Genomic DNA, 27006 nt, shown 5'->3' with positions numbered 1-27006 from the left:
AAGCAACAGTTGCAACCAGACATGGAACAACAGACTGGTTCCAAACCGGGAAAGGAGTACATCAAAGCTGTACATTGTCACCCTGCTTATTTGACTTATATGCAGAGTACATTATGTGAAACGCTGGACTGCATGAAGCATAAGCTGGAACAAGACTGGAGGAGAAATATTAATAACCTCAGATATGCAGATGATACCACTCTTAAGGTAGAAAGCAAAGAGGAACTAAAGAGTCTCTTGATGAAAGTGAAAGAGGAGAGGGAAAAAGTTATCTTAAAACTCAACATTCAAATAAACTAAGATCATGGCAATCGGTCCTATCATGCAAATAGATGAGGAAACAATGGAAACAGTGAGACTTTATTTTCTTGGGCTCCAAAATCACTGCAGATGGTGACTGCAGTCATGAAATTCAAAGACACTTGCTTCTTGGAAGAAAAACTATGACCAACACAGTGGCTGCTGCTGCTGCTAAGTTGCTTCAGTCGTGTCCGACTCTGTGCGATCCCATAGACGGCAGTCCACCAGGCTCCTCCGTCCCTGGGATTCTCCAGGCAAGAATACTGGAGTGGGTTGCCATTTCCTTTTCCAAAGCATACATGCATGCTAAGTTGCTTCAGTCATGTCCAACTCTGTGAGACCCCCATGAACAGCAGCCCACCAGGCTCCTCTGTCCACAGGATTCTCTAGGCATGAACACTGGAGTGGGTTGCCATTTCCTTCTCCATGACCAACCCAGACAGCATATTAAAGAGCAGAGACATTACTTTGCCAACAAAGGTCCGTCTAGTCAAAGCTATGGTTTTTCCAGTAGTCACGTATGGATGAGAGAGTTGGAGTATAAAGAAACCTGAGCGCCAAAGAATTGATGCTTTTGAACTGTGGTGTTGAAGAAGACTCTTTAGAGTCCCTTGGACTGCAAAGGGATCAAACCAGTCCATCCTGAAAGAAATCAGTCCTGAATATTCATTGGAAGGAGTGATGTTGAAGCTGAAACGCTAATATTTTGGCCACCTGATGTGGAGAACTGAGTCACTGAAAAAGATTCTGATGCTGGGAAAGATTGAAGGCAGGGGTCGAAGGGGAGGGCAGAGGATGAGATGATTGGATGGTATCACCCACTTGAAGGACATGAGTTTGAGCAAGCTCCAGGGAGTTGGTGGACAGGGAAGCCTGGCATTTGCAGTTCATGGGGTCGCAAAGGGTTGGACACGATTGAGGGACTGAACTGAACTGAAAGAGGAAGAACTCACCTGTTGCCATACATCTTGCTTCTTAAAAAAAAAAAAAATCTAGCGTATATCAGACATCCTTGCTAGACACCATACCTCACTGTCATTCAGTGGCAGAGAGTCTGCCCAGGAAGTCCTCTGTCTTTAGTCCAATCACATCATCCTTAAGGTGCAGGGCACGGCTCTCTCCCTTCTGCACACTCTTGCCCTCCCAACCCTAGTTTCCAGTCCACCTTAACATTCACTCATTCCTCTCTGCCCCGCCCAGAAATCGTGGCTTTGCCCTCTCTTTCTTGTTCTAACTTTCCCGGGCCAGTAGTTCTTCGCCAATCGGAGACGTAATTGTCTCTTTCCTCCCGACCTCTTAGTGACTTTACGAGAAGGAAGGCTTCTGATTGGTTTTTCTGTAGCAAGAACCCGCCAATAACAGACAGACTTTTTTGGTTCAGAGGGTCAGGCAGTATTTTCGCTGATGATTGGTTGGGGTGGCCGAGACAGGAAAATGGCTGCGAGCTCCTCTATAGTGTCGGTGGCCGCGACGGCTTCCTCCGTGCCGATCCTGCCATCCAGCTGCGATTTCTCAAATTTGCGGGAAATTAAAAAGCAGCTGCTACTTATCGCGGGCCTCACCCGGGAGCGGGGCCTCCTGCACAGTAGCAAGTGGTACGATGTCGGGGTCCGAGGGGACCAGGGTTGGATCCTCGGCCCTGGGGGCTTGGGCTGATTCAGTTTGTGTGGCTGTTCCAGGTCTGCGGAGTTGGCCTTCTCCCTCCCGGCATTGCCTCTGGCTGACCTGCAGCCGCCGCCGCCTATTACAGAGGTAACGACGTATTCACAGGGAGTGCTCCCCAGCATCAGGAGAGATACTGAGTGCCCTGTCACCAGAGGGGAGCACAGTGTTTATCAGGGATGTTTGTAGAGGGAGTTCAAGCCATTCACAGAGATGGATATCTTAAGCAATTTTATCTGTATGTGTTTGCTAAACTTGGAAAGACTTGGTGCTCCAACTTAAGCTTTTGGAGGAATTAGTAAATAATGCTTGCTTAAGATTTCAGCCTTTTAGATTTTACAGCTCAATCTCGACAGTATTCATAACGAGGAGAAGCATCAAAGGTTTTTACAACAGTGTGAAACCGATTTTGGATCCAGACGGTTCTGGGTTCAAATCTCAGTCATACTAGTGAGTTTTGACATTTACATAATTAACCTCCTGAGCCAGTTTCCTCGTCAGTGAAATGCAGATAATAGTATTTACTTTATGGGGATAGTGAGAGAGTTAAATGAGATATGATACATTTTGTGTATGATCTATAGTACATATGTTTACATAGTCTGTAGTCTGAAAGATTTTTGTCATAATCCATTTTGTTTTTCCTGGAGATGCCATTTGATCCCACTCTTCCTCTAACCACACACACACACTTAAAAACAGTAAATATTCATTAATCCAAAAGGTACAATGCATGACATATATACACTACCATGTGTTAAATATATAGCTAACAGGAAGATGCTGTATAACACAGGGAGCTCCACTCAGTACTCTGATAAATAGAGGGATGGTGTGGGAGAGTGGGAAGGAGACTCAGAGGGAGGGGATATATGTATACTTACGGCTGATTCACTGATGTTGTACAACAGAAACTAACACAAAATTATAAAGTAATTCCAGTAAAAAAAAAAAAATACAAGTCACACAAAAAATGTATAATGCAAGTGAGAGAGGTGGAAGAAGAAATAAGCAAATGATGAATGTATGTGAAAAGGGCCACCAGAATCCTAAGCTTGAATGGCCACATTTAGGACATGTTCATCCAATGAAGAAAACATGAATATAATTTTGGTTCCAGTTTTGTGCTGACAGTATTTGGGCAGGAGGGATGAAGAGAATGAAATTATTAAAGTTTTAATCAACTTATCCCTAGAATTTGAGGAGATTGTATGTTTTTACCTCAAGCATGTATCATTCAAATTTTTTACATAGAGAATATAGCTGTGTTTTTTGCTTTTACAGTACTAATGTGTCAAAACTTGAAGAACAAAAAATACAATTAATTCCACAATATATTGCATTCATGTGGACATTTAAAAGTCTGGAGAAGGAAAGGAATGTCAGATATTAATACTAGACATTTTTCATGACTTTTTAATTTTTTCCTCATATCATATGTGTATTATTGGCCCCATTTTACAGATGAAGAAGTGAATACTCAGAGAAGCTAAGTAAGTTCCCTACTAACATCTTGAATCCAGGAAGTCAAGGAGTCAGAATTTAAATCTAGGTGCCTAACACTAAAGCATATGCTACTTCCCACTACATTTGTAGAAACAATACAGATTTCTGAGTGCTAAGTTCTTTCCCCAACTTTTTATTTTGAAAGAATATACTGTTACCTTACTTTATAAACTAATAAATAAGTATTGCATTTTGGGGAGGAGGAAAATAATTATTGTTTCTTACATCTTGAATTTAATAAATATGCTTCTTGGATTTGAACTTTTGTTATCCTGTTCTTAATCACCAACATAAGCTTGTCTCTTTTTTAGGAAGATGCCCAGGATATGGATGCTTACACCCTGGCCAAGGCCTACTTTGATGTTAAAGAGTATGATCGGGCAGCACATTTCTTGCATGGCTGCAATAGCAAGAAAGCCTATTTTCTGTACATGTATTCTAGATATCTGGTGAGGGCCGTTTTAAGATGTCATTCTGTTATCAGTGAAGCATCCATGTTTAGAAATCCCAGTAGAAAAAATTTCATCTTTAATAGTTTAGCAATAGTCTACTTGGTGAATATACTTTATAAATACTTAATAAAGAAGACATCAAAAGAAAAGTAAAAAGAATAATGGTATGAAAGAAAATATAAAAATACTGACAGTATTCATTATTGATAAAGGCAGGGGGCAGTAGACCATTTATTTCAGGAGTAAAAGTTTATATAGTTTTGACATTGGTTGAAAATGACCTGTGGCTTTGGTTGTGGCTATGGGTGAAATTTGTTGCCCAGAGCCACTGGGGGCCTCAGCTCACCACCCGCTCCTCTGTATGGGGACGTGAAACCCAGACCATGACATATGTGGACTGCTGCTCTGGGTGTGTGTGCATGCTGTGTTTTCACATGCTGTCGTGTCTGACTCTGCGACCCCATGAACTGTAGCCTGCTAGGCCTCTCTGTCCATGGGATTACCCAGGCAAGAATACTGCAGTGGGTTGCCATTTCCTCCTCCAGGGGATCTTCCTGACCCAGGGATTGAACTCATGTCTCCTGCTGCTCTGGGCAGGTTATGTCAGTTTGAAATACTATGCCCAAAGAATTCTTGAAGAAACTTCACTTGTCCAATAGAAATACTTTAGTATGTGTACAGGGATATATGTACAGAGCTGTTCATTGAAGTATTTTATGCAGTAGGCAAAAAAATTAAGAACCTAAATAACCATTAGTCAAGAAATTCATTGTTAATTTTTGCCTGAAGTTTCTTTATAATAATGTGAAATGATGATACTCTACTCCAGGATTCTCTAAAGAAGTAAATTCTACTCTACGCAAGGCCCTGGGATTTCCCTTCTGGTCCAGTGGCTAAGACTCTCTGTTCCCCATGCAGGGGGCTTGGGTTCGATCCCTGGTCAAGGAACTAGATCCCTCATGCTACAACTAAGGGTTTGCATGCTGCAGCTAAAATCCCACATGCCGCAGCTAAAAAAAAGATCCTGCATGCTGCAATTAAGACCTGCCAAATAAATACATAAATACTTATTATTTTTTGTAAAGAGCATATTTTCCCCTTCACTTATTTATGTATTTATCTAGTGTCAGTATGGACTCAAGGATACCTATTTTTTTTTGTTTATAATTCATTATTGTACTTTATCATTTTGGTACTCAAATTATTCCAGATTCGGCAGTGTGAGCGCCTAAATAGTTGTTTAAAATTAGCAACCAACAGTAGATTTCATTTTGAACTTGGACCCTTTAGGTCATTTCAGGCTGCTAGTTTTAGAACAGGTTTCAGAATAAACTGAAAAAAAGACCTACTTAACTGGTTTTCTCTTACAGTCTGGAGAAAAGAAGAAGGATGATGAAACAGTGGATAGCTTAGGTATGAATTTCTTTCTCTTATCCTTTGGACTAAAGCAGAAGTCGCAGACTGATCCCTGTGGGATCCAGGCAGGTAATGTAAGTGTGGGGGGTGGACTGAGGAGGAGTCTGCAGGCTGGAGAGCACAGCTGACTGGTCGTCGCCCAGCTGCCTCTGAGGGCTCCCTTGTGGGGATGTGGGCTTGGTTTTGTCAGGGGCTTTACTCCCTTGGCCTTACCCTGTTCCCTGCAACCTGAACCTGGAAATTTAGATTTTTAGGTGAGGCTTCTGATATTTAAATATTGATAATTAAAATTTTAAAAACCTATGTGGACCTAACAGAGTATGACTGCAGACCCACTATCAGTTGCAGTTTCTATAATAAAGTAAATGGACTGTGTAAGATGTCATCGGCCATTGGTGAATGTTGGCTGGAAGTTCCAGTTGTAACTTTGGTTGACGCCAGAGGGAGTATCTGAGTCTGAAATAAAAAGCAGCAGTCTACCCTTCGGTCAGGAACTCTGTTTCTTTCCTAGGCCCTCTGGAGAAAGGTCAAGTGAAAAATGAGGCTCTTAGAGAATTGAGAGTGGAACTCAGCAAAAAACACCAGGCTCGGGAACTTGATGGCTTTGGCCTTTACCTGTAAGTGTTACAGTATAATTTGGAACTTCTGAGAGAGATTCTTCTGAGTAGAGGGGAGATGCTATTAACTTCTGTGATCGTTCCCTTCTCTTCTAGGTATGGTGTGGTGCTTCGAAAGCTGGACTTAGTGAAAGAGGCCATTGATGTGTTTGTGGAAGCTACTCATGTTTTGCCTTTGCACTGGGGAGCCTGGTTAGAACTCTGTAACTTGATTACCGACAAAGAGATGGTAAATTTGAGATGAGTTATATGAAAAATCTTTTGCTTCAAGTCTTAAGTAATTCTTTAATAATCCAGTAGGGGGAGAAAAATTTTGCTAAACCTTTCATTATAGCTACCTCTTTACTCTCTCTCCTATGGTCTCTTTCACTGTTGGGATTTAGGTCTTTATTTGAAAGACTAATGTCTAGCTCTTGTTTGGTAGATGCTGTTGGATTTGCATCCAGTTGTGTTAGACTGTCTTTTCCTATTCATGCTTTCAGATTCAGGTTTTACTGTAACTTGTTTTATAGACTAAATGCTATTATAGTTTCCTAATTCCAAAGATGCTATAGGAGTGATTTCTCTTAAATCAAGAATTGTATTGAAAACATGTTTAATGTCTCTTCTGGACTGTCATAGGTCTCTGTTAAGATTTAGAAATGTGTTAATTAATGAAATAATGCATATGAAATTGCTTTCTAAACTGTCATTGTCTTATTAGTCATTGTTAGAGAACAATGTCTACGGAGCTGTCTACAGAGTTTATTTTGCTGTTCTTCAGTAGTTAATAGAAGCAACAACATACTTCCTTTTGTTGACTCTAAGGGACCAAGGGCTGGTTGATTTCCCTCAATGACACATGCTACTAAATTGGAGTCTGAAATCTTAATCTTGGTTTACCTCTATTTACTTATCTCTAACTATGTACCAGACTTTCAATAAAAGTTTGTTTAGCTCTGAACTTAAAATATGTAAAACCACATTTCTCATCTTGCCTCCTCAGTTCTCTTTCTTCCTCTCAACCTGATGGACTCTCAGTTATATCACTGCTTCTCGGAATGTACTGTCTTGATGCCTCAAAGTCATATTTTGTCTCTTTCCTTTTTCTCATCTCCCTTTATCTAGTCAGTCACCAGACATTGCCATGGTTTTCTTCTTGTCTGCATCTTTTTCTCTTGGTTCCCTTTGCCATCTTGGTTATCATCTCACAAATAGATTACTTAAAAGTAATAAATACTTTTTATCTAGCTTTCCTATTTTTGTACTTCCATTTGCAAGCTATCCTACATACTGTTTCCAAACTTATTCTTAAAGCACTCATGTCATCATGTCACTCTCTTAACAAAAATTGCAATATTTTCACGTTGCATCCCATTTCTGTTTGTAGCATAGCACCCACTCTTAGTTCAGTCTTTTTTTTCCTACAGCTTCCCAACACATAGCCTCCCCTCAAACTGAACTAGTTGCCTCATCCTGTCTACCTACACTCATGACTTTTTCCTCTGTTGTTACCCTTATCTAGAATGTTACCTTCCTCTCCCCTTTTCTATTCAGTTTCTACCCATCCTCCAAGACTCACCTCATATCCTATCTTTTTGAAGCTAGACCATTCTTCCCTATTCCTCCTATTATGTTTGTGAGTCCTATTCACTTAATTGAACAGCATCTCAGGTAGTGCTAGTGCTAAGGAACCTGCCTATCAATTCGGGAGACATAAGAGATGTGGGTTTGATCCCTGGGTTGGGAAGATCTCCTGGAGGAAGAAATGGCAACCCACTCCAGTTTTCTTGTCTGGAGAATCCCATGGACAGAGGAGCCTGGTAGGCTGCAAACCATAGGGTTGCAGACTTCAACTCAACTGAAGCAACTGAATACACACACACACCTGTTCATTATTAGGTGCTCTAATAAAATTTTGGTGATAAATTCTTTTAGAAAATAAAGATAGTTCCTTGATGTTCATTTGAGAGAGAGGTCAAAGTATATTAAGTATGTCCCTCTCTCTCCTGCTGCCAGCTGAAGTTCCTGTCTTTGCCAGACACCTGGATGAAAGAGTTTTTTCTGGCCCATATATACACAGAGTTGCAGTTGATAGAGGAGGCCCTGCAAAAGTATCAGAATCTCATTGATGTGGGCTTCTCTAAGAGCTCATATATTGTTTCCCAAATTGCAGTTGCCTATCACAATATCAGAGGTGAGTGAATAAGGATAACGAAGTACCATCAAATCCTGAAGGTAGCACTGTATTGTTTTCTGAACTCTGTCTTATTTCTGCAGATATTGACAAAGCCCTCTCTATTTTTAATGAGCTAAGGAAACAAGACCCATACAGGATTGAAAATATGGACACATTCTCCAACCTTCTTTATGTCAGGGTGAGGTGCTTCCGTTGCTTAGACCTGATTAAGCTCTTTTGTGCTTTGATCTCCTGGGTTGGATTGTCACCTTGTAGCATTAGATACAAGAAAAATAAGGGTTCCTTTTTCATGCTTAGATCATCTTTCTTTTCTTTCAGAGCATGAAATCTGAGTTGAGTTATCTGGCTCACAACCTCTGTGAGATTGATAAATATCGTGTAGAAACATGCTGTGTAATTGGTAAGAGTCACTATTTTTTTTCTTTCAAGATTTATCTTTAGTGTAAGTAATCCAAATAACAACAATATAAAAGTGTCAAAAAATAGGAGGGGGGCAGTTCTCCGGCAGTCCAGTGATTAGGACTCTGAGATTCCACTGCAGGGGGCATGGATTCAACCCCTGGTCAAAGAATTGGGATCCTGCCAAAAAAAAAGTGTCAAAGATAAAAAAACTATATACAGTAGAATAGGAAGGATCACTGTAATCCCACTCCCAAGACTGTTTGGTGGATACAACTCCAGAATATTTTTCTGTGTAAATACTAAAAATGGTATATGTGTAGGTATGGTTATTTACAAAAATTGTGTCATCATATTAACTGCTTTGTAATGAGCTTTTTTTTTAACCTAAAATATATCTTTTTCCATCTTTTCATGCTATTACATCTAGAGTTGTATTATTTATGATGGCTATGTAGTATTTAATTATATAGATGTGCCATTTAAAAAATTTAATTATTTTCTATTATATAAATTGTGGACATGAGTTTGAGGAAACTCTGGGAGTTGGTGATGGACAGGGAGGCCTGGCATGCTGCGATTCATGGGGTTGCAAAGAGTCGGACACGACTGAGCATATGAACTGAACTTAAAACCAGTTAAAATCAAAGGAGACATACATATGAAGAGTAATGCTTTAGGAGTTTCTGGATTTTTATTTTATTTATTTATTGTTTGGCCATGCCACACAGTTTATGGGATCTTAGTTCCCCTAGCAGGGTTTAAAGCCAGGCCTTTAGCAGTGAGAGCAAGGAGTCCTAACCACTGGACTACCAGGAAATTCCCTTCTGTTTTTTAAAATAATTGGTTGAAAAAAAAAATAAATAAAATAATTGGTTGATTGGTAAACTTTTTTTTTTAATTTATTTTTATTTTTGGTAAACTTCTTAATGAACTGTTTTTGTTTTCTCTTCAGTATATCTGTGCATGCGTGCGTTCTCAGTTGTGTTTGACTCTTTGCAAACCCTTGAACTATAGCCCACCAGGCTCCTTCGTCCGTTGTACTCTCTCAGCAAGAATACTGGAGTGGGTTGCCATTTCCTCCTCCAGGGAATCTTCCTGACCCAGGGATCAAACCGGCATCTCCTGCATTGCAGATAGATGCTTTACTGCTCAGCCATCCTGTCCTTTGCCCCCAGTATATCTGTAATGGCTGACAAAGTTCCTAACATGTGGTCAATAATGTTTGTTGAATTCAGCCACCTATTTTAAGAATAAGGAACGTTAGATAAGATAAAAAGTATATTTCAGCTTCCATATTATAGCCAATTCAGAGGAAGTGGAAGGAGTAAAAAGGTTGGAGAGAGAAGAAACTTGAGGACCTGAAAGACAATGAAACAATAGAGTGATAAATAGAGTGATGGCAAGAAACCTCTACTTATTTATTTCTTGCTTCTGATTTTATGTCTTGATGTGAGTTGAATGCTTCCTTTTGCATCTTTTCTGGAGTTCTAGTCTCTGACAGGCAGCTTTACACACACACACACACACACACACACACACACACACACACACACACACATTACTGTGTAGCATGGTTAAGATTTGGACTCTGGAACCAAACTGCCCAAGTTTAACTCTTGGTTTTGCTACTCACTAGCTGTGTGACAGTGGATTTAAATTCTCCTCATCCATAAAGGGATTTATCAATAGAACCTTTTCCTATGTGTTTGTTTTAAAGGATTAAGTAAATTAATACATACAAAGCACTTATAACAATGTTAAGTTGCCCAGCACATTGTAATTATATAATACATTGTAGCTGTTCCAACTGGTCAGAAAAGCTCATCTACTTAATCTTTGCACAGAACTTGCCTATTCTGACTTACTTAGCATCTCTTTTGTCATCCCCACTGCTTTAGTAGCTAAAGCTTATACTCCTGCTACCACTGCTTCACTTCTGTTCTATTACAGAAGTTAACCCTTGGACAATCTGCTTAAGTTTGGTTATTTTTCTGTATCTGAGTCTGAGTCAGTGGCAGAAGCAAAGGTATCCTTGTATATATTAAAGACCTCCCATCATTTTTCCTAGGTGAATATCAACTTTAATGATCTTATGTGATACAGACAGTTGTTATAAATGATTTCTCCTGCATCAAACTGACAGCTGAATCTAGACAAATTTTTTTAAAAAAGACAAACATATACATAGAAATAGTATTACTTGTTTTTTAGTAGAGTGGAATCATAAAGTTTCTCGCAATTTGCTTTTTCCATTTGACAGTTTATCATGGTCTCTGTAAATTAGTATATGTATATATTTAAATCCATCCTTTTATTTAGTTTATGCACATACAGTTTTTACATAAAGGAGATTTTTTTTCCCCCCTCACTGCACCCTTCATCCTTTAAAATACTTGTGTTAGCATGTTCTGGTACCACATGAAAAATACACATACACATGTATGTGGGGTTTGGGCTTCCTTGGTGGCTCAGCGGTAAAGAATCCGCCCGCCAGTGCTGGAGAGGCAGGTTCAATCCCTGTGTGAGGAAGATTCCCTGGAGAAGGAAACGACAATCCACTCCAGTGTTCTTAAGTCCCAGGGATAGGGGACCTGGTGGGCTACAGTCCAATGGGTCGTAAAAGAGTCAAACGTGACTTAGTGACTAAACAGTGACAATGCAGGGTTTAATGGGCTGTTTGCTTACAAAAATAGGATCATATTGTACCCATTTCTCTGCATTTTACTTTTCTCATTCAACAATATCTCGTGAAAAATCATTCAGAAGTCTTGGTATATCTCTCATTTTTTTCTTCTTTTTAAAATAATTGAGGTATAGTTGATTTACAATATTATATTGGTTTCAGGTATACAACTTAGCGAGTCTGTATCTTTTCTGTACAGATGGTCATATAATTTTTATTTTTCATTTTGTTAATGTGGTATATATGACATTGATTAATTTGCAGGTATTGAACCATCCATGCATCCCTGGGGTAAATCCCACTTGATCATGATGTATGATCCTTTTATTGTATTATTGAATTCAGTTTGCAAATACTTTGAGGACTTTTTCGTCTATGATCATTAGTGATATTGACCTGTAATTTTCTTTTTTTTGAGATGTCTTTGGTTTTGGTATCAAGGTGATGCTGGCTTTGTGGAATGAGTTTGGAAATGTTCCTTCCTCTGTAATTTTTGGGAATAATTTGAAAAAAATAATTGTTAGCTTTTTTCTAAATGTTTGATAAAATTCATCTGTGAAGCCATCTGGTTCCAGACTTTTGTTTGTTGGGAGTTTTTTTTATTTTATTACTGATTCAGTTTTATTACTGGTAATTGGTCTGTTTATGTTTTCTATTCCTGTTTTAATTTTTGGAGATTATATATTTCTAGGAATATGTCCATTTCTTCTAGGTTGTCCATTTTATTGGTATATATTAAAGATAAATTTATTGAGGGATAATTTGTATACCATAAAATATACCCATTTTAAGTTTACAGTTCCTTGAGCTTTTGCTGATTTACTCAGTTGTGTAACCACAGTCACAATCCAGTTTAGAAAATTCTGTCAAACCCCAGAGTTTCCCTGAGTCTCTTTGCAGTCAGTCCTGCTCCCATCCCCAGCAGATCTGCCTTCTGAGTGTGCAGTTTTGCCTTCTCTAGAAATTTTAAATGGAATCTTGGAATATTTAGTCTTATTATGTGGCTTTTTTCACAGAGCTGTTTCTTGAGGTTTGTCCATGTTGTAGCATAGGTCAGTAGTTCTTTTCTTTTTACTGCCGAAAAGTATTTCATTGTCTGGATATACACCACATATCATTTATGCGTTTACTAGTTGAGATAAGTCAGATGGCCTTTATTCCCTTTCTTCAAATAAATTTTTTAATAGAATCCTAAAATCACTCTTTTTAAGGCCAGTGATAATACAACTTCCTTGATTCTTATGGAAGAGAGGAGTTCAGAGTTCTGCATTTTTAACCTTTCAGGTACTTTCTTAGCAACCTAGTAAGATAGTTGGAAAACTACCAATCTGAAGCATACTCTAGGAATACCTTACCCTTTATTAAGAAAATATATGTATAAATGCTAATATCCAGAGGAAATAAACTGAAGAAAACCTTTGTGGTGTTAGGAAACACTTTTTTAAAAAAAAACCAGAATGTATGTTAGATCAAATATATTTTCCAAGGAAATGATGATATTGCCTATACAATTTGGTTTTTCTGCAAGGACTTTGGGGGAATGAGTTCATGCCTACCCTGTGAAATGCTGCCTATTTTAGTGACTTATTTTAATCTTTCTAGTTGTTCACATACTTTTTTTTCCAATCAGGCAATTATTATAGTTTGCGTTCTCAGCATGAGAAAGCAGCCTTGTATTTCCAGAGAGCCTTGAAATTGAATCCTCGGTATCTTGGAGCCTGGACGCTGATGGGACATGAGTACATGGAAATGAAGAATACGTCTGCTGCTATTCAGGCTTATAGGTGAGGTTTTAGTTGGAGGGTGAGGTGGAACAGATTGTTGTGATTTTAGGAACCTCTGGGAAGATCACCTGGAGAAGGGAATGGCTTCCCACTCTAGTTTTCTTGCCCATGGATAGAGGAGCCTGACAGGCTACAGTCCATGGGGTCCAAAGAGAGTCAGAGACATCTGAGCAACTAACACTTTTACGCAAGTCGCTAACTTCAATTCTGCCTTCTTACCAGTTTTCTCTTCCATTTCTTAGGCATGCTATTGAGGTAAATAAGCGAGACTACAGAGCTTGGTATGGCCTTGGGCAGACCTATGAAATCCTTAAGATGCCATTTTATTGCCTTTATTATTATAGACGGGCCCACCAGCTTCGGTAAGTCTGACTACCACCTGATGATGTTTGTTGTGGGAAGGGCTGACACTTTTCTTTCTCTTTGGATAGCTACTGAAGAATCACAGTGAATAGTTTTGACTTTTGAAGACCTAAGTTTAAACATGCCATATGTTGTTTGGTCATTTTTATGTAGTGTATTCTACTAATATGTTAATAGCATAACTGTGGGGACTTCCCTGGTGGTCTGGTGGTCAAGAATCCGCCTTGTAACACAAGGAATGTGGGTTCGATCTGTGGTTGGAGAACTAAGATCCCACATGCTGCAGAGCAGCTAAGCCCAAGTGCCACAACTACTGAGCCTGTGCATCACAACTCGAGTTCCTGCACTGCCATGAGAAATCCTGCATGATGCGACGAAGACCCCCCCATGCCACAACTAAGACCCAAGGCAGCCAAATTAATTAATTAATTTAAAAAATAGTATAATTGTGAACATAATACAATTATATGAAGTATTGGATTAAAGCCCATTCCTTTCATGGATTTGAAACGGTTGTGGTGGTGGTTCCTCAAGGGAAGACTTCAGTTATCTTTAAAGTCTTTGCTCAGGTTTCCTATTTCTCGTTCCTTACAGGCCCAATGATTCTCGTATGTTAGTTGCTTTAGGAGAATGTTATGAGAAACTTAACCAACTAGTGGAAGCCAAAAAGGTACCTGAAATTGGGTTCTGGAGAATTTATGTGGAAACCTAACGTTTGGATGACGGGTTGAGCTATTGGTGCTTAATTTTCCTTCATTTGTATCTGTCTACATAGGGAAGTCTGAATATTTATAGGCTCATTTGCCTGGAGAATCCCAGGGATGGGGGAGCCTGGTGGGCTGCTGTCTGTGGGGTTGCACAGAGTCGGACATGACTGAAGCAACTTGGCAGCAGTAGCAGCAGCAGTGTGTATAAAGCAAAGCAGGACTGACATAGTGGGAATGTTAGTATGTAGTCTAGACCTCAGATCTAGTAAAAATGCTCTGTATTCTCTAAGTCTGAATTTCTGGGAGGATTGCAGGACCTGAGTGAGTCATGGCACATGGGGCAGTGGTTGAAGTGACTGGTTTGTTTATTTCTTTATTGACAGTGCTATTGGAGAGCTTATGCCGTGGGAGATGTGGAAAAGATGGCTCTGGTGAAACTGGCAAAGTGAGTGAAAGAGTGAAATGTTAGTTACATTTCTGTTGGCTTCTCTGGTAGGTGGATCCTGCATGTTCTCGAGCCTCTCATCCATCGTCTACATGAATGAGGGGATGTTCAGTTCAGTTGCTCAGTCATGTCCGAATCTTTGTGACCCCATGGACTGCAGCACGCCAGGCCTCCCTGTCCATCACCAACTCCTGGAGTTTCCTCAAACTCATGTCCATTGAGTCGGTGGTGCCATCCAACCATCTCATCCTCTGTCGTCCCCTTCTCCTCCCACCTTTAATCTTTCCCAGCATCAGGGTCTTTTCAAATGTGTCAGTTCTTCTCATCAGGTGGCCAAAGTATTGGAGTTTCAGCTTCAGCATCAGTTCTTCCAATGAATATTCAGGACTGATTTCCTTTAGGATTGACTGGTTGGATCTCCTTTCTGTCCAAGGGGCTCTCTCACGAGTCATCTCCAACACCACAGTTCAAAAGCATCAATTCTTTGGCGCTCAACTTTATGGTCCAACTCTCACATCCATACATGACTACTGGCAAGACCATAGCTCTAACTAGACTTTGTTGGCAAAGTAATGTCTCTCCTTTTTATTATGCTGTCTAGCTTGGTCATAACTTCTTCCAAGGAGCAAGCGTCTTTTAATTTCATGGCTGCAGTCACCATCTGCAGTGATTTTGGAGCCCCCCAAAATAAAGTCTGTCACTGTTTCCACTGTTTCCCCATCTATTTGCCATGAAGTGATGGGACCAGATGCCATGATCTTAGTTTTCTGAATGTTGAGTTTTAAGCCAAACTCAGTATCATACAGTACAGTACAGTAATCATACAGTAGATCAGTATGAATACTGATCTGGAAACTTAGTCATCGTGTCTCAAGAGAATGCTAGTACTTTTTGAAGGGGAATTGTTCTCCCATTTGGAAAATTCAAGAACTAATTGAAGGAAATGGAAATTTTATGTGAGAGCAGTCTAGAGAAACTAATTTAGGTATCAGTTCTCCTAAGCCCCAGGAAAATACAGAATAACTCAGAAATGATAGGGAAAGAGGTTCTTAAATGCAATTTCATTCCTACTAGTTATTTTCTGGATTCTTAGCAAAAAATCTGAATTGCTTGGTATCTTTTTGACCTTACTCAGGGTATTACCAGGCAGTTTTAGCAATGGTATGTTATCCAACTTAAGTATTTACTAACCTTCCCTCCATCACCAGAAGCAGAATGATTTGAAGCTTTAATGAAGTAACCGTGACTTCTGGGCACTAATAATCTGGGTCCCACTGTGTCATTTATGTCAAAATTTGTACTTGTCTATATATTGTACTTGTCATTTTGTGATGTTACTTGTGTACTTTTACTTTTTTTATCGCTAGCTTGCTTTGCAATATGATTTGTACCTAACAACCAATTTCTTTTGTAGGCTTCATGAACAGTTGACCGAGTCAGAACAGGCAGCCCAGTGTTACATCAAGTATATCCAAGATATCTATTCATGTGGGGTATGTGTCATTAACATGAGAATTGGGTTGCTGATCTTATTCTTACCACCTCAGTCATCCCTGCTCTCCTTATCTAGGAAATAGTGGAACACTTGGAGGAGAGCACTGCTTTCCGCTATCTGGCCCAGTACTATTTTAAGTGTAAGCTGTGGGATGAAGCTTCAGCTTGTGCTCAGAAGTGTTGTGCATTCAATGATGTAAGTATCAGTACTTTAGTGAAAGACTTGGATTTTAAGTTTGAGGACATGACTTTACTGTGATCTGGGGGTAGAAGGTGGTTAAAAGGGTGAGTGGAGAGGCTACCTTGTTCTGAGAAACTTTTTAAGTCAGTATTTTAGAACTTGTTTTTGAGAATAACTTTGGATATATTTTGATACATTTGCTTGACCTTGTTTCAGACCCGGGAAGAAGGTAAGGCCTTGCTCAGGCAAATCCTACAGCTTCGGAACCAAGGCGAGACTCCCTCCAGTGAGATACCGGCACCCTTTTTCCTCCCTGCTTCACTGTCTGCTAATAACACTCCCACACGCAGAGTTTCTCCACTCAACCTGTCTTCAGTCACGCCATAGTTGGCTTCTTTCAAACCAGAACATTGCCAGACCCATATTAAGCCTTATCTCCATGTAAAAAACAGCCACATCTATTTTTCCAAGGACCTTATTTCTTTTTGTTTGTACAACTCCTTGGGGACAGTTTATAGAATCACCTTCAGAGTAGACTGACAGAAGAATCTTGGCAGGAACAGATACTGTCTTTTGCCAGTTTGAAGCACTTCTATCTCCCTTCTGTTCAGAGTGGCTACAGATCTTGGCCTTTTTCCCAGGTCTTTTGGCACCCCACAAAACATGCCATTAACAGCACTTTAGCACAGGCAAGTCTACAGGAACAAAGTTTAAATGCTGCTGGGAGTGAGAGATTTCTTTAGAAAGGCAAGGAAGAAAGCCTGCCACGTTACCCTCTGCTGACAGTAGGGCACTGGATACCCTAGGAAGGTCAGGGCACTGGATAGACATGACTCATCATTCTTTGATGTGCTAAGCATGACTACTCTGATATCAGAGATTAGTTTTAATGGAGTCAAGCTGTATTTTTGTTCTTACTAGGAAGACATTCTTCCCAAACATGACTTGGGGGTGTCTCCTAGAAACTTTCAAATTGGAAGTAACAAGTAGAGTTGAACAAAGGGGCAAAAGGACTCACTGAGTGTGGAACTGATGGCCCCTACTACGGGGAAAAGATGTCTAGAGTTAACTGTACCCCTACTAAAGCAGAGCAAGGAGACAGGATTACAGAGTTTCACAGATATTTGGGTGTGATAACTTTTGTGACTATACAGATAAGAATAAACTCTTTAAGTCAGTCTGTTTTAATAAATATTTTTGACATAATTGTTTGTGTCTCTTCCCCCAACCCCATCTCCAGCAGAATTTTTTCCTAACCTTCAGCTGTTAGACAAGGTAAAAGCAATCATTTCTGCTGTATTCTTGGAGAGTTGCAGGCCTGTGCTTGTGTGTTCCATAGGAGGTAATATGCTGGGATTATGTCTGCTGTGATTTGGACAGTGGATACTATGGGTTATTCTGAGCTCAGGGCCCAGCCTTCCTTGATTCTTTGTTACCCATTCATCTTCTAATATATGATGCTTCATTTTTAAGGGAGGTTTAGCATATCTAATGTCCCTTGCATTCGTTTCTTACGGAGATTGCTTGGGTTAGCTGTACACCAGTTGCTGGTTTCCACTGCCATTCTTGTGCAAGGTTCCCAGGGGCCTGGATGGTATTTGATTTTCAGTTTTTCTGCCCCTTTTATAATTTACTTCAATGATAATGCTAGATTTGGAACTTAGATTTAAAATGTGAATAATATCTTTATTTTAATATAACTTGTGTGCATAGAAACCATATAAGTAAAAAAGTGTAAGATTACATAGGTGATTATATTACAAAAGGGAGAAAAACTACTAGTGTCTGAATATTGCATATTAGATAGAGTTTCAGGTATATATATGGTAAAGCTTTAAAGAAACCTATTTCTTAAACTGAGCGGCAGACCCACCTGAGGGGAGTGCTCTCTCCTCACAACCTTAGTATTTTTTGCCGAAAGGCCCAGATTTGAGTAAAGGGGAACGCCGTGAGCGCAGGATTCGGGCATAAGGGCTGCAGTCTGTTGAACTTTGGCAGGTGGGTGTTCGGGGAAGTAAGTTACGAAGAAATGGTTTCTTCCCTGGGGGCTGTTGGTTTGGTTGCTGGTTTTCCTGGTTGGCACCGAGGCGCTTTTTGGTAGAAGCCTGGCCTTGAAGTTTCAGCACAGTATGATACTGCTCCGCGATGCATGCTGCCTTCTTCCGAAGGTCCAGTTTTACTAGCGTCATGTTATTTTGCAACTCAGCCAGGGTCTGATCCTAAGGAAGATGAACAAAGTTATAGAAAACATTTCTATCTGATCTATTAAAGAAACACTAGAGGGCAAGGTAATACACACTATAGTTAATAAAACTTCTTTTTACAAACATTAGCTCTGTATGGTCAGAGCTTTAATTGAATGGTGTGTGTGGGAGGGGTGGGTGTTGGTATTTAAGACCCAAACAAATAGCACTGAATAGAAGGACCTTTTCTAACACATCAGGTGGTATGAGCCTGAATAATTTCACTTAACTTCCAAGAGCCTCAGTTCCTGGGTGGGTATCAAATTAGGATGTATTTTTTTACATTTCCATTTATCTGGATGGAATCAGGGTGCATTTATTGATGACAGTGTCATAGCTTATGTTAGTGTTTCCTTTTACTATGGTTTCTTATCGTTTACACATCTTGGATGAAATATGATAGTATCTCCCTCCCTAGGATAGTTATAACAGAAAAAGCCTACAATTATTTAGTATAACGTCTTGTACTTAGTGAATGGTTACTTTGCAGTGAAGAGAAACTCCCCTCACTAAAACATTAGCCTAAAAATCTTTTTTATCTTCCTCATATATATTCTGACATGGGCTGATGGGAGAAAGTGATTTATAGGCTGCCCCAACCTGTTTGATTAAGATGTCATCACAAGTGGCCAAGGCTTGGCGAAGTTTTCCGGCTCCAGTGTTGTGGCAACAGGCTCTTTCCGCTGACTGGAGAGACTCACCAAGTTTCTGAAGCTCTGTCCGCAGTAGCCTTATATTCTGAAAAAGGAAGAGCAGGAACCAAATTGTGGCCAAGACGTCACGCTAAGTGATTTACAGGAGTCAGAGAACCATCTGAAGAGAAGTAAAATTAGAAAGGCTAGCCATAAGAATGCAGTAGCCACTTTCCAGGATGCCACAGAAAGCATCTTGTCCTCACGTAAACCAGGGATGCAGTGCTGGGAACTGTCTTAGGTGAGAGCTCTGGTAACGGAGAAAGCTAATTACCTTTTGGCCCTCCTCTAACTTCTTGTCCACATCAACGATGAAAGGCTTGGCTGAGGGTGGGGGTTCTAACATTTTCTGATACTTCTGCAGCTCTGAGGGAAAGAAGCAATAAACTCACATGTATAGGCTTTCTCGCCTTGGACTTTCCTCTTTAACTGAATTAACAGAAGTTTGCAAAAAACATAATAAATGAGGCCATGTGCATCCTAGAATGAAAGGTCAGGGGGATGTAGCTTGGCAGTCAAGAAATTATGTTGGAGTTGGCCCCAGAAGGCCCAAGTTTGAAGAACTTCTGCTTCCTGCCCTCTCTCCCTCCTCACCTTCAGTGGTGGATTTTAGCTCTGCTTTGCATTGTTCCAGTTTAGCCTTAATCTCCTGGAACTGCTGGGTGGAAACAGAAGCCAATCTTTGTGACCGCCGTAGGGACAGTTCAGACCCTGAGGGTTGATGGGCCACTTGCTGCTGTCTGGCTTCCTGCAGGAGAGCTTCTAGCTCTTCAATCTTCTCATCCCGCTCCTAAAGGGAAACAGAGAACACAGTTCTGTTCAGAGTCAGACAGATCCTGCAGGTATAGATGACTGAAGAATGAACAAACATTGCCCTGTTAATTAGCATTTACACCATTTCTTGGCCAGTCAAACTCTAAATCAGTTCATCAAACATAGATTGACATAAAGTACTAAGGAGAGAAGAGAAAGGTGAGTTACACATTCCGCCCCTACTTTATCTCAGGCAAGCTAGCGATGGGAATCTGAGCAGCTACTTGGGACTGGTTCAGGGCAACTCACCTGAAGTTCTTCTTGGTAAAAACTTGTCAGTGACTCCTTGAGGATTGTTAGTTTGTCTTCATACAGTTCCTCTAGTAGTTCCTTTTGTGTGTCCAAATGCTCACTGTCAGAGGAGAAAAGAGAAGTCAGTGCAGAGTCTGAGGAGTGAGCTTGGAAAGCAGATCTTGAGGCACTACTCCATCCTCATCTCTACTTCCTACCCTACGGTCTCGGTGATAGAACAAGAGGGGTTACTCAGCCGGTACCTGCACCACTGTTCTCGTTGTTGCATCTGCTCCACCATCTCATTGCAAATTTCATCACGGAGCTGCATCTCCAGCCGCAATTTTTCCTGCCGTTCTTTCAAAAGCAGTGCTTTCATGGCTTCTACCACCTGTAGGAGCTCCTGGGAGGGACACACAAGTCAGAGGTCATCAGAAGTCCATGCCCTAAAAACGTACAGGCCCACTTGGAACACAGCATGGAAAATGTATAGCTGTCAAGCTTCTGCGCCAAAGTTTTCTTGCATTCTCACCTCCTTCCCGTATGTGGAGATGTCAACTTCATTTTCAATGTCATCACCAAGGCCTGGGTCAGTCTTAGCTCCAGTCTCTAAGCTGGGAGAAGCACGTAGACTGTGTTCCTTGAGGAATGAATGTATCGATGGAAATCCCAGTTGCGTAGGTGGAGCATGCACAAGCTAGTGAGGGGAAAAAAAATCTTAATCGAATCCATTACTAGTCCCTAGTAGCTTTCTGAAGTACAGGTACCAGCCCAAAGTGAGCACAATCATCACACCTATAGCTTCACACCTGGCTAGCAATGGCTGAAAACTTGGCCACATGAAGGGTCTCATCATAGGTAGACGCACAGGGATTCACATTGACAATCATGCAGGAGCGGCCTCGGCCTGTGAAAAAGCCTTGGAACACTCGAGTCAGCTTGCTGTCACGGAAGGGAACCAGGTTCTGCTTTGACCTGGCAGGGAATTAAAGAGAATAGTGCTGTGAGCAGAGCTCTAGCCTCTGCTAGAGCTAGGAGATACTAGCACTAGCTGCAGTGATGATCAGGAAGTTGCTTAGCAAACTGCAGAGTGCCAGGCCAACCTGGCTTGCAGTGAAAAGCTTACCGGTTCTGCTGGTTTTGGCGCAGGGCAGCAATACAGCGGCCCAGGGTGTGCAGAGAAGTGTTAATGTTTCCTGCTTCCTTCAGCCGCTCACCACTCTTTTGATCTTTGCAGCGCTCTGATCCAGCAAGATCACAGAGTGATAACCTTGAGTGATGAACAGGATCTGATATTAGGACCCCACATGTTATATGCTTTTTAGCCCCTTCATATCATTCTAGGGAGGGGAGGAACTGTGAAGAAACTCTGTACCCAAGGAAACAGAACATGAATCTAATGGAAGTAATTCCCCTGAGGACTTTCTTGTCCCCTCCACCAACCACCATGTATGGCCCCAAAGCCCAAATTTCTAAGTGGAAAAACTTACTCGCTAATCTTGGGGATTATATCTCCTTCCCCCTGAAGGTGCAGGATCCGGATTGAGAAGATGCTATGACTAGAAGTTAAAAAAAATAAAAGTCACTGCGTATCTTCTATGACCAGGTGGAGGACTAATGTTTCCTGAAACACAGTGAAAGGCTGACTCATTAACCTACTAACCTACGGCTGGAGTTCTGGTTCAGGTGGGTGCTGGCAAAGCTCTGGTTTTTACGACCCACTTTCAGAAGTTTCCAGGCCTCCTCAGCATCCTGAACATGAATCCAATTGAGATCTGATGTGAAGGAAAGAAGGGCATACATAAGATGGGAGCACCTAACTCTTTTCTAAGTCTCTCCGAAGGTCCCCTCCAGGGTTTATGCCAGCCACCCTGCTTTCCCATACCTTTTACGTAGGGATTGCCATTCTGATCCTCACACAGGCGCAGAGTCTGCCTCTTGCGCTGCTGGCTAGGTGGTTCTAACAGGTCATAAAGCAGTTCATTGTAGATCTCAAAGAAGGAGATCCAGATAGAGAAGCGAAGATCTGCAGGGACACTTACAGGGGCAGTGTCTGGCTGTGCCCATCGGTGACTCATTTCTGGGGAAAAAGCCAATGTCCAGAGCATCAACTCAAGGGTGGTCCACCTCTCCTTTGGCCTGCAGGGGCCTCAGAAAGTGGGACTCAGTTGCAACCTCTGATCTGTACCCCTGGAGTTTTGGGGAGCAGAAAAATGGGTTCCTGCTGTTAACTGGCACAGAGCCCAGTCATGGTACATACCATCCAGCTGGCTACTGCTGGGAAACTGGCTACTGGAGGAGAGCCCTGCAATGCCACTGTCAAAACTGGTGCTGGTACCCATCCGGCTGTCAATGTAGACACTTTTCTTCAAGGAGGTGGACAGTTCCTCCTGGAGGGGTCCAGGGATAAGATAAGCACAAAACTTTCTGGAGGTCTGTCCCCTATCCCTGCCTGTGTGAACACCAACACTTTACCTCTTGGAGGCCTCCATTTAGTAGAGCCAGTTTCTTTAATTCCTCCTGCCGGATCTGCTTGCTGTCTAGCCACATTACCTCATTGGAGAACAAGGGCTTCAGATTAGGTGTTGGATGAAGCTGGCCTTGGAGGCTATTGAAGATCAGAGCCAGGGACCTGGGCAGGATCCCACCATCCTTGATGGTACCTGGAGGTATGCAAAAGAGGGACAGTTGCAGCAAGCACTGTTCAACTTAGAGCATCAAAAGCCAGACAATCAGCAGTTCTGTGAGGCCTACTACTCACCTTGAATTGTGTAGGTTTTCCCTGAGTTGGTGACTCCATATGTATAGATGAGCCAGTTCTGTCCTTTAAGTACATCCTTTACCATCTCCTTCACAGTCAGGTTGAAGAAAGATGCCTGTCCCACTTCTGGTCCAAAGATCTAGGGACAGACCCAATTTCTCAGAGGCCCATCCTTCACCTGGAGAAGGCAATGGCAACCCACTCCAGTACTCTTGCCTGGAAAATCTCATGGATGGAGGAGCCTGGTAGGCTGCAGTCCATGGGGTCACTAGGAGTCAGACACGACTGAGCAACTTCACTTTGACTTTTCACTTTCTTGCATTGGAGAAGGAAATGGCAACCCACTCCAGTATTCTTGCCTGGAGAATCCCAGGGACGGGGGAGCCTGGTGGGCTGCCGTCTATGGGGTCACACAGAGTCGGACACGACTGCAGCGACCTAGCAGCAGCATCCTTCATCTCCTACTTTTACCTGTGCCGAGCTAGAAAATACATCCCTTCCTGAGTGGTTGGCTCTGGAGACTACACAAGCAGCTTCTTCCTGCAGTGCTGCCAGTTGCTGCCTAAATACTCTGCCAGTCCATCTTTCATCCAAATCAACAAATACTTACAGAATGCTATCCACTAAGTCCAATGCTGCACATAAAATGGAGCAACATAATGGTCACAAGCATGGGTTTGGTAGATAGATGAATCTAGATTCAAGTCCTAACTCTACCAATGACTAGCTACATGGTCTCAGGAACATTATATTCAATGAGTCACAATATCCTTACCAGGAAAATAGGGACAGTGATGATAGTAACAAGAGTTGTTGGGAATTAATGTATATAAAGTACATGACAAGCTGACAACACAGTGAAGTGAAATCACTCAGTCGTGTCCGACTCTTTGCAACCCCATGGACTATAGCCTACCAGGCTCCTCCCTCCATGGGATTCTCCAGGCAAGAATACTGGAGTGGGTTGCCATTTCCTTCTCCAGGGGATCTTCCTGACTCAGGGATCAAACCCGGGTCTCCTGCATTGCAGGCAGATGCTTTAACCTCTGAGCCACCAGGGAAGCCCTGCTGCTGCTGCTGCTGCTGCTGCTGCTAAGTTGCTTTAGTCGTGTCCAACTCTGTGCGACCCCATAGACGGTAGCCCACCAGGCTCCCCCGTCCGTGGGATTCTCCAGGCAAGAACACTGGAGTGGGTTGCCATTTCCTTCTCCAATGCGTGAAAGTGAAGTCGCTTAGTCATGTCCGACTCTTAGCGACCCCATGGACTGCAGCCTACCAGGCTCCTCCATCCATGAGATTTTCCAGGCAAGAGTACTGGAGTGGGTTGCCATTGCCTTCTCCAGGGAAGCCCTAGAGTCCCCCAAATTGTAGACATGCATATATAATGAACTCAGTCAAGTAAAATGCTTTCCTTCTGAAGAGGGAATAAAGTTGCCCCTACATGTTGGTCCCTTATTCACATATCAGTAACTCCATACCTGGGAAAAGGTGAATCTGTGGGTAGCCTGTCCAATTCCTCGCTCGTTGCTCTTCTGGGCAAAAGAGTCCTTGGGTGCCTGAAGGGCAAGGGTCTCCATATTCTCAATACAAACACAACCCTGAGATGGGGGAAAACATAGTTGTCACAGAAGGAAACATTCCTGGAAACTCTGCTGTACTGTATCATTCCTTCTTTTAAATCCTCCCTCCTCAGAAACTTACCTGATCCTCCTGTCGTTCTAACTCTGAAGGTAACAAGGGCCTGACCCTCAGGTATACTTTCACCTTCTCTGTACCATCTTCAGATGGAACCTGTAGTAGAATTCCCAGTCAGAATCACAGATTAATCTCAGTTACTTCTGAGCAGATGAGCAAACACAACATAGTTCCTGGGAATCATGCTAACACCATCCCAATTAACCTCAGATGACTCTGTGCTGTTACTCTGGTTCCATAATCATTCCAACCCACATGGAGTTTTTCAGTACTTAATCGCCATTCCTTGTATCTTCAGTATCCTGCAAACTTGGCTTACCAAGATTATCTGCATCAGAAGGGGCTGACTGGTATGAAAATCAGTCAAAACTGATTTTATAGCAAAACACAGTAGTTAAGCACTTTGCGTGTGTGCTAAGCTGCTTGTATCCAACTCCGTGACACTATGAACCATAGCCCGCCAGGTTCCTCTGTTCATGGAATTTTCAAGGCAAGAATACTGGAGTGGGTTGCCATGCTCTCTTCCAGGGGATCTTCACGACCCAGGGATTGAACCCATGTCTCTTACATCTCTTGCATTGGCAGATGGGTTCTTTACCACTAGTGCCACCTAGGAAGGCCCAGTTAAGCACTTTGGAGGCAGACATCCCTGAATTTGAGTCCCAGTTTCATCATTTAGTAACTATGAGATCTTAAATAATCACACCCACCACGTTCATTTAACAAATATTTATAGACATCTACTGTGGCCTAGATATTCTAAGACGGTCTGGTAGCCCACAGTGAAGAATATTACCAAGGCTTCTGCTCTCATGAAACTTCTACAGAAGAGAAGACTTCTGAGTGGAGCTGTTCTCAACTATGGCCATTTCCCTTTCAAGAGACATTTAATAATATTAGGACAGGTTTCCTGGTTGTCACAAATGGGAAAGAGCTACTAGTGGGCAGAGGCCAGGAATGCTGCTTAACATCTTAAATTGCACAGGATAGCCCCCTATAACAAAGAATTATCTGGCTCCAAACATCCATAATGCTGCACCCGAGAAACCTCAGCTCAGCAGAAAGTTTCCTTAAATGGAAGCTATGGTTGATATTAAAACCTGAATGTACATTTCACCTACTTAATGGTGATATGACCTTGTGCAAATAACTAAAACGTCTGGGCCTCAAGGTGAAGGAGAGACAATGACTGCCTTTCCTCATAGAATAAATTGAGAGTAAGCGTTCAGTTTCATTAGTGCAATGCAATTAATAGCTTTCTTATGGACACAGAACTGTACATTTTTTACTTATCATGCTCTTAATTTTGAGTTGACCTGTCAAAATCTAGAATTGCTGGGTTTTTTACTTCATGCTTCTCTGTATGGACAACTAGTAGGCTGATTATATCACTTTCAGTCCCGAAGCCACTCTTCAACTCCTTTACCTGCTTGTCTTCCAGGGAGGTGGAGACGACAGAGCAGTCTGACAGCAGGTTCTTGCGTATCACAGATCCCAAATCTGCAGCTGTGGACTCAAACATGGGGGAGACTACGACCTCCTCATCCGACAGCAAGCCAGCTGGTGGAGAAAGGATCCCTTGCGACATGTCAGCAGGGGCAGTTTAGGTCTAAAAGGAGACAAGAGTGGGTAGGGAGGAGAACCTTAAAGGATAAAAGGGGCTGAAGAATTCTGAAGAATTCAGCCTCTTTTCTAGGTAAGAAAGAATTCCCTGGCCCCAGGACAACCTAGTCTCGCTGCCTGAATTCCTACTCCCTTTCCCTTTGAACTACCAGCAAACGGGAAAGGAATGAGAGAAAGAGTTAATCATTTAATCCAATCTGAGGCAGCATTTCGGACCGCGAACAGGAATGAACAGATATCCAACTCCGAAAACATAAGGCCAAGTTCCAAGTAGGGAGCCTCCCTCAGCCGTGTCAGTAGCCCTAGGTTCATTCTCCAACCTCGCCCCTAGGCCCACGGTTGAAGACAGAATTAAGAAAAACAGAAATGGCGGCAGTTCCGCTTTCTGAACGCCTACTCCGCCAAAGCAAAGGTGCCCCAACTTGGATCAAATATAGCCGCACACTCACCCAAAGACGCCACACTTCTACGGTACCGGCTCACTCACACCCCACAGCCGAAACTGGGCTTTCGCAGCTTGAGAGCACAACTCCACCCACGAAGCACACCTTTGTTACTGATACAATGTTTTAAATTGCGCGCTGCGTTCGTTCGGCCAATCAGATAGCGAAGCTTGCACCTACCAATCAGTGCAAGGGGGCGGGCGAAACCCGGAAACGGTTTTCTTCGGCTTGACCTCTCTGCTCAAATGTGGGACGGGTTACCAACTGTCGGATTTTGGAGCTGGGTCAACTGGAACTTCGGTTTATCAGTTTTT

At 42.0% G+C, this 27006-nt stretch overlaps 2 protein-coding genes and 1 non-coding gene across 7 annotated transcripts; 2 read left to right on the top strand and 1 right to left on the bottom strand.

The window, feature by feature from the left end:
• Nucleotides 1-1711: 1711 nt before the first annotated feature.
• CDC23 (cell division cycle 23) lies at nucleotides 1712-21769 on the top strand. 4 transcript variants are annotated; one of them, XM_070465421.1, is made up of 16 exons: nucleotides 1712-1895; nucleotides 1980-2052; nucleotides 3780-3917; nucleotides 5291-5333; nucleotides 5848-5953; nucleotides 6050-6182; nucleotides 7952-8129; nucleotides 8213-8310; nucleotides 8451-8532; nucleotides 12848-13001; nucleotides 13244-13363; nucleotides 13959-14034; nucleotides 14455-14516; nucleotides 15931-16009; nucleotides 16087-16206; nucleotides 21699-21769. In XM_070465421.1, the coding sequence occupies exons 1-16, from the start codon at nucleotides 1735-1737 to the stop codon at nucleotides 21714-21716; spliced, it is 1641 nt and encodes a 546-aa protein (XP_070321522.1). In that variant the 5' UTR covers nucleotides 1712-1734; the 3' UTR covers nucleotides 21717-21769. The 4 variants fall into 4 exon arrangements, with proteins under 4 accessions (XP_070321522.1, XP_020755822.1, XP_070321521.1 ...); XM_020900163.2 differs by lacking the exon at nucleotides 21699-21769 and adding an exon at nucleotides 16408-17397; XM_070465420.1 differs by lacking the exons at nucleotides 3780-3917; nucleotides 21699-21769 and adding an exon at nucleotides 16408-17397.
• LOC139034572 (small nucleolar RNA ACA64) lies at nucleotides 4186-4312 on the top strand. Its single transcript, XR_011487108.1, has one exon. It is a non-coding gene; the product is annotated as a small nucleolar RNA ACA64 (small nucleolar RNA).
• KIF20A (kinesin family member 20A) lies at nucleotides 17852-26959 on the bottom strand. 2 transcript variants are annotated; one of them, XM_020900159.2, is made up of 19 exons: nucleotides 26873-26959; nucleotides 26053-26235; nucleotides 24633-24722; nucleotides 24410-24529; nucleotides 22932-23070; nucleotides 22646-22833; nucleotides 22431-22560; nucleotides 22056-22250; nucleotides 21834-21945; nucleotides 21661-21729; nucleotides 21297-21440; nucleotides 20980-21145; nucleotides 20703-20867; nucleotides 20434-20573; nucleotides 20189-20291; nucleotides 19721-19916; nucleotides 19401-19492; nucleotides 19035-19172; nucleotides 17852-18410 (listed from the first exon to the last, which is right to left on the bottom strand). In XM_020900159.2, exons 2-19 carry the CDS (start codon nucleotides 26212-26214, stop codon nucleotides 18093-18095), a joined length of 2667 nt encoding a protein of 888 aa, XP_020755818.2. In that variant the 5' UTR covers nucleotides 26215-26235; nucleotides 26873-26959; the 3' UTR covers nucleotides 17852-18092. The 2 variants fall into 2 exon arrangements, with proteins under 2 accessions (XP_020755818.2, XP_020755817.2); XM_020900158.2 differs by lacking the exon at nucleotides 26873-26959 and adding an exon at nucleotides 26699-26802.
• Nucleotides 26960-27006: the final 47 nt, after the last annotated feature.

The sequence above is a fragment of the Odocoileus virginianus genome, chromosome 3 (assembly GCF_023699985.2).
Source record: "Odocoileus virginianus isolate 20LAN1187 ecotype Illinois chromosome 3, Ovbor_1.2, whole genome shotgun sequence".
Classification (NCBI taxonomy): domain Eukaryota; kingdom Metazoa; phylum Chordata; class Mammalia; order Artiodactyla; family Cervidae; genus Odocoileus; species Odocoileus virginianus.
Note: the sequence above shows the minus strand (reverse complement) of the source record. Positions and strands in the feature narration are given on the sequence as shown.

Bases quoted from the DNA above. Each gene is read 5' to 3' on its own strand.
- KIF20A (XM_020900159.2), bottom strand. From the start codon at position 26,214: ATGTCGCAAGGGATCCTTTCTCCACCAGCTGGCTTGCTGTCGGATGAG. The intron at 24,530-24,632 runs GTAAGTTTCTGA...CCCCCATCTCAG, and splicing joins TAGAACGACAGGAGGATCAG to GGTTGTGTTTGTATTGAGAA. The intron at 19,493-19,720 runs GTGAGGAGGGAG...TCTTTCCCTCAG, and splicing joins GCTAAAATCCACCACTGAAG to AGCTGCAGAAGTATCAGAAA.
- CDC23 (XM_020900163.2), top strand. From the start codon at position 1,735: ATGGCTGCGAGCTCCTCTATAGTGTCGGTGGCCGCGACGGCTTCCTCC. The intron at 2,053-3,779 runs GTAACGACGTAT...TCTCTTTTTTAG, and splicing joins CGCCGCCGCCTATTACAGAG to GAAGATGCCCAGGATATGGA. The intron at 14,035-14,454 runs GTACCTGAAATT...CTTTATTGACAG, and splicing joins AACTAGTGGAAGCCAAAAAG to TGCTATTGGAGAGCTTATGC.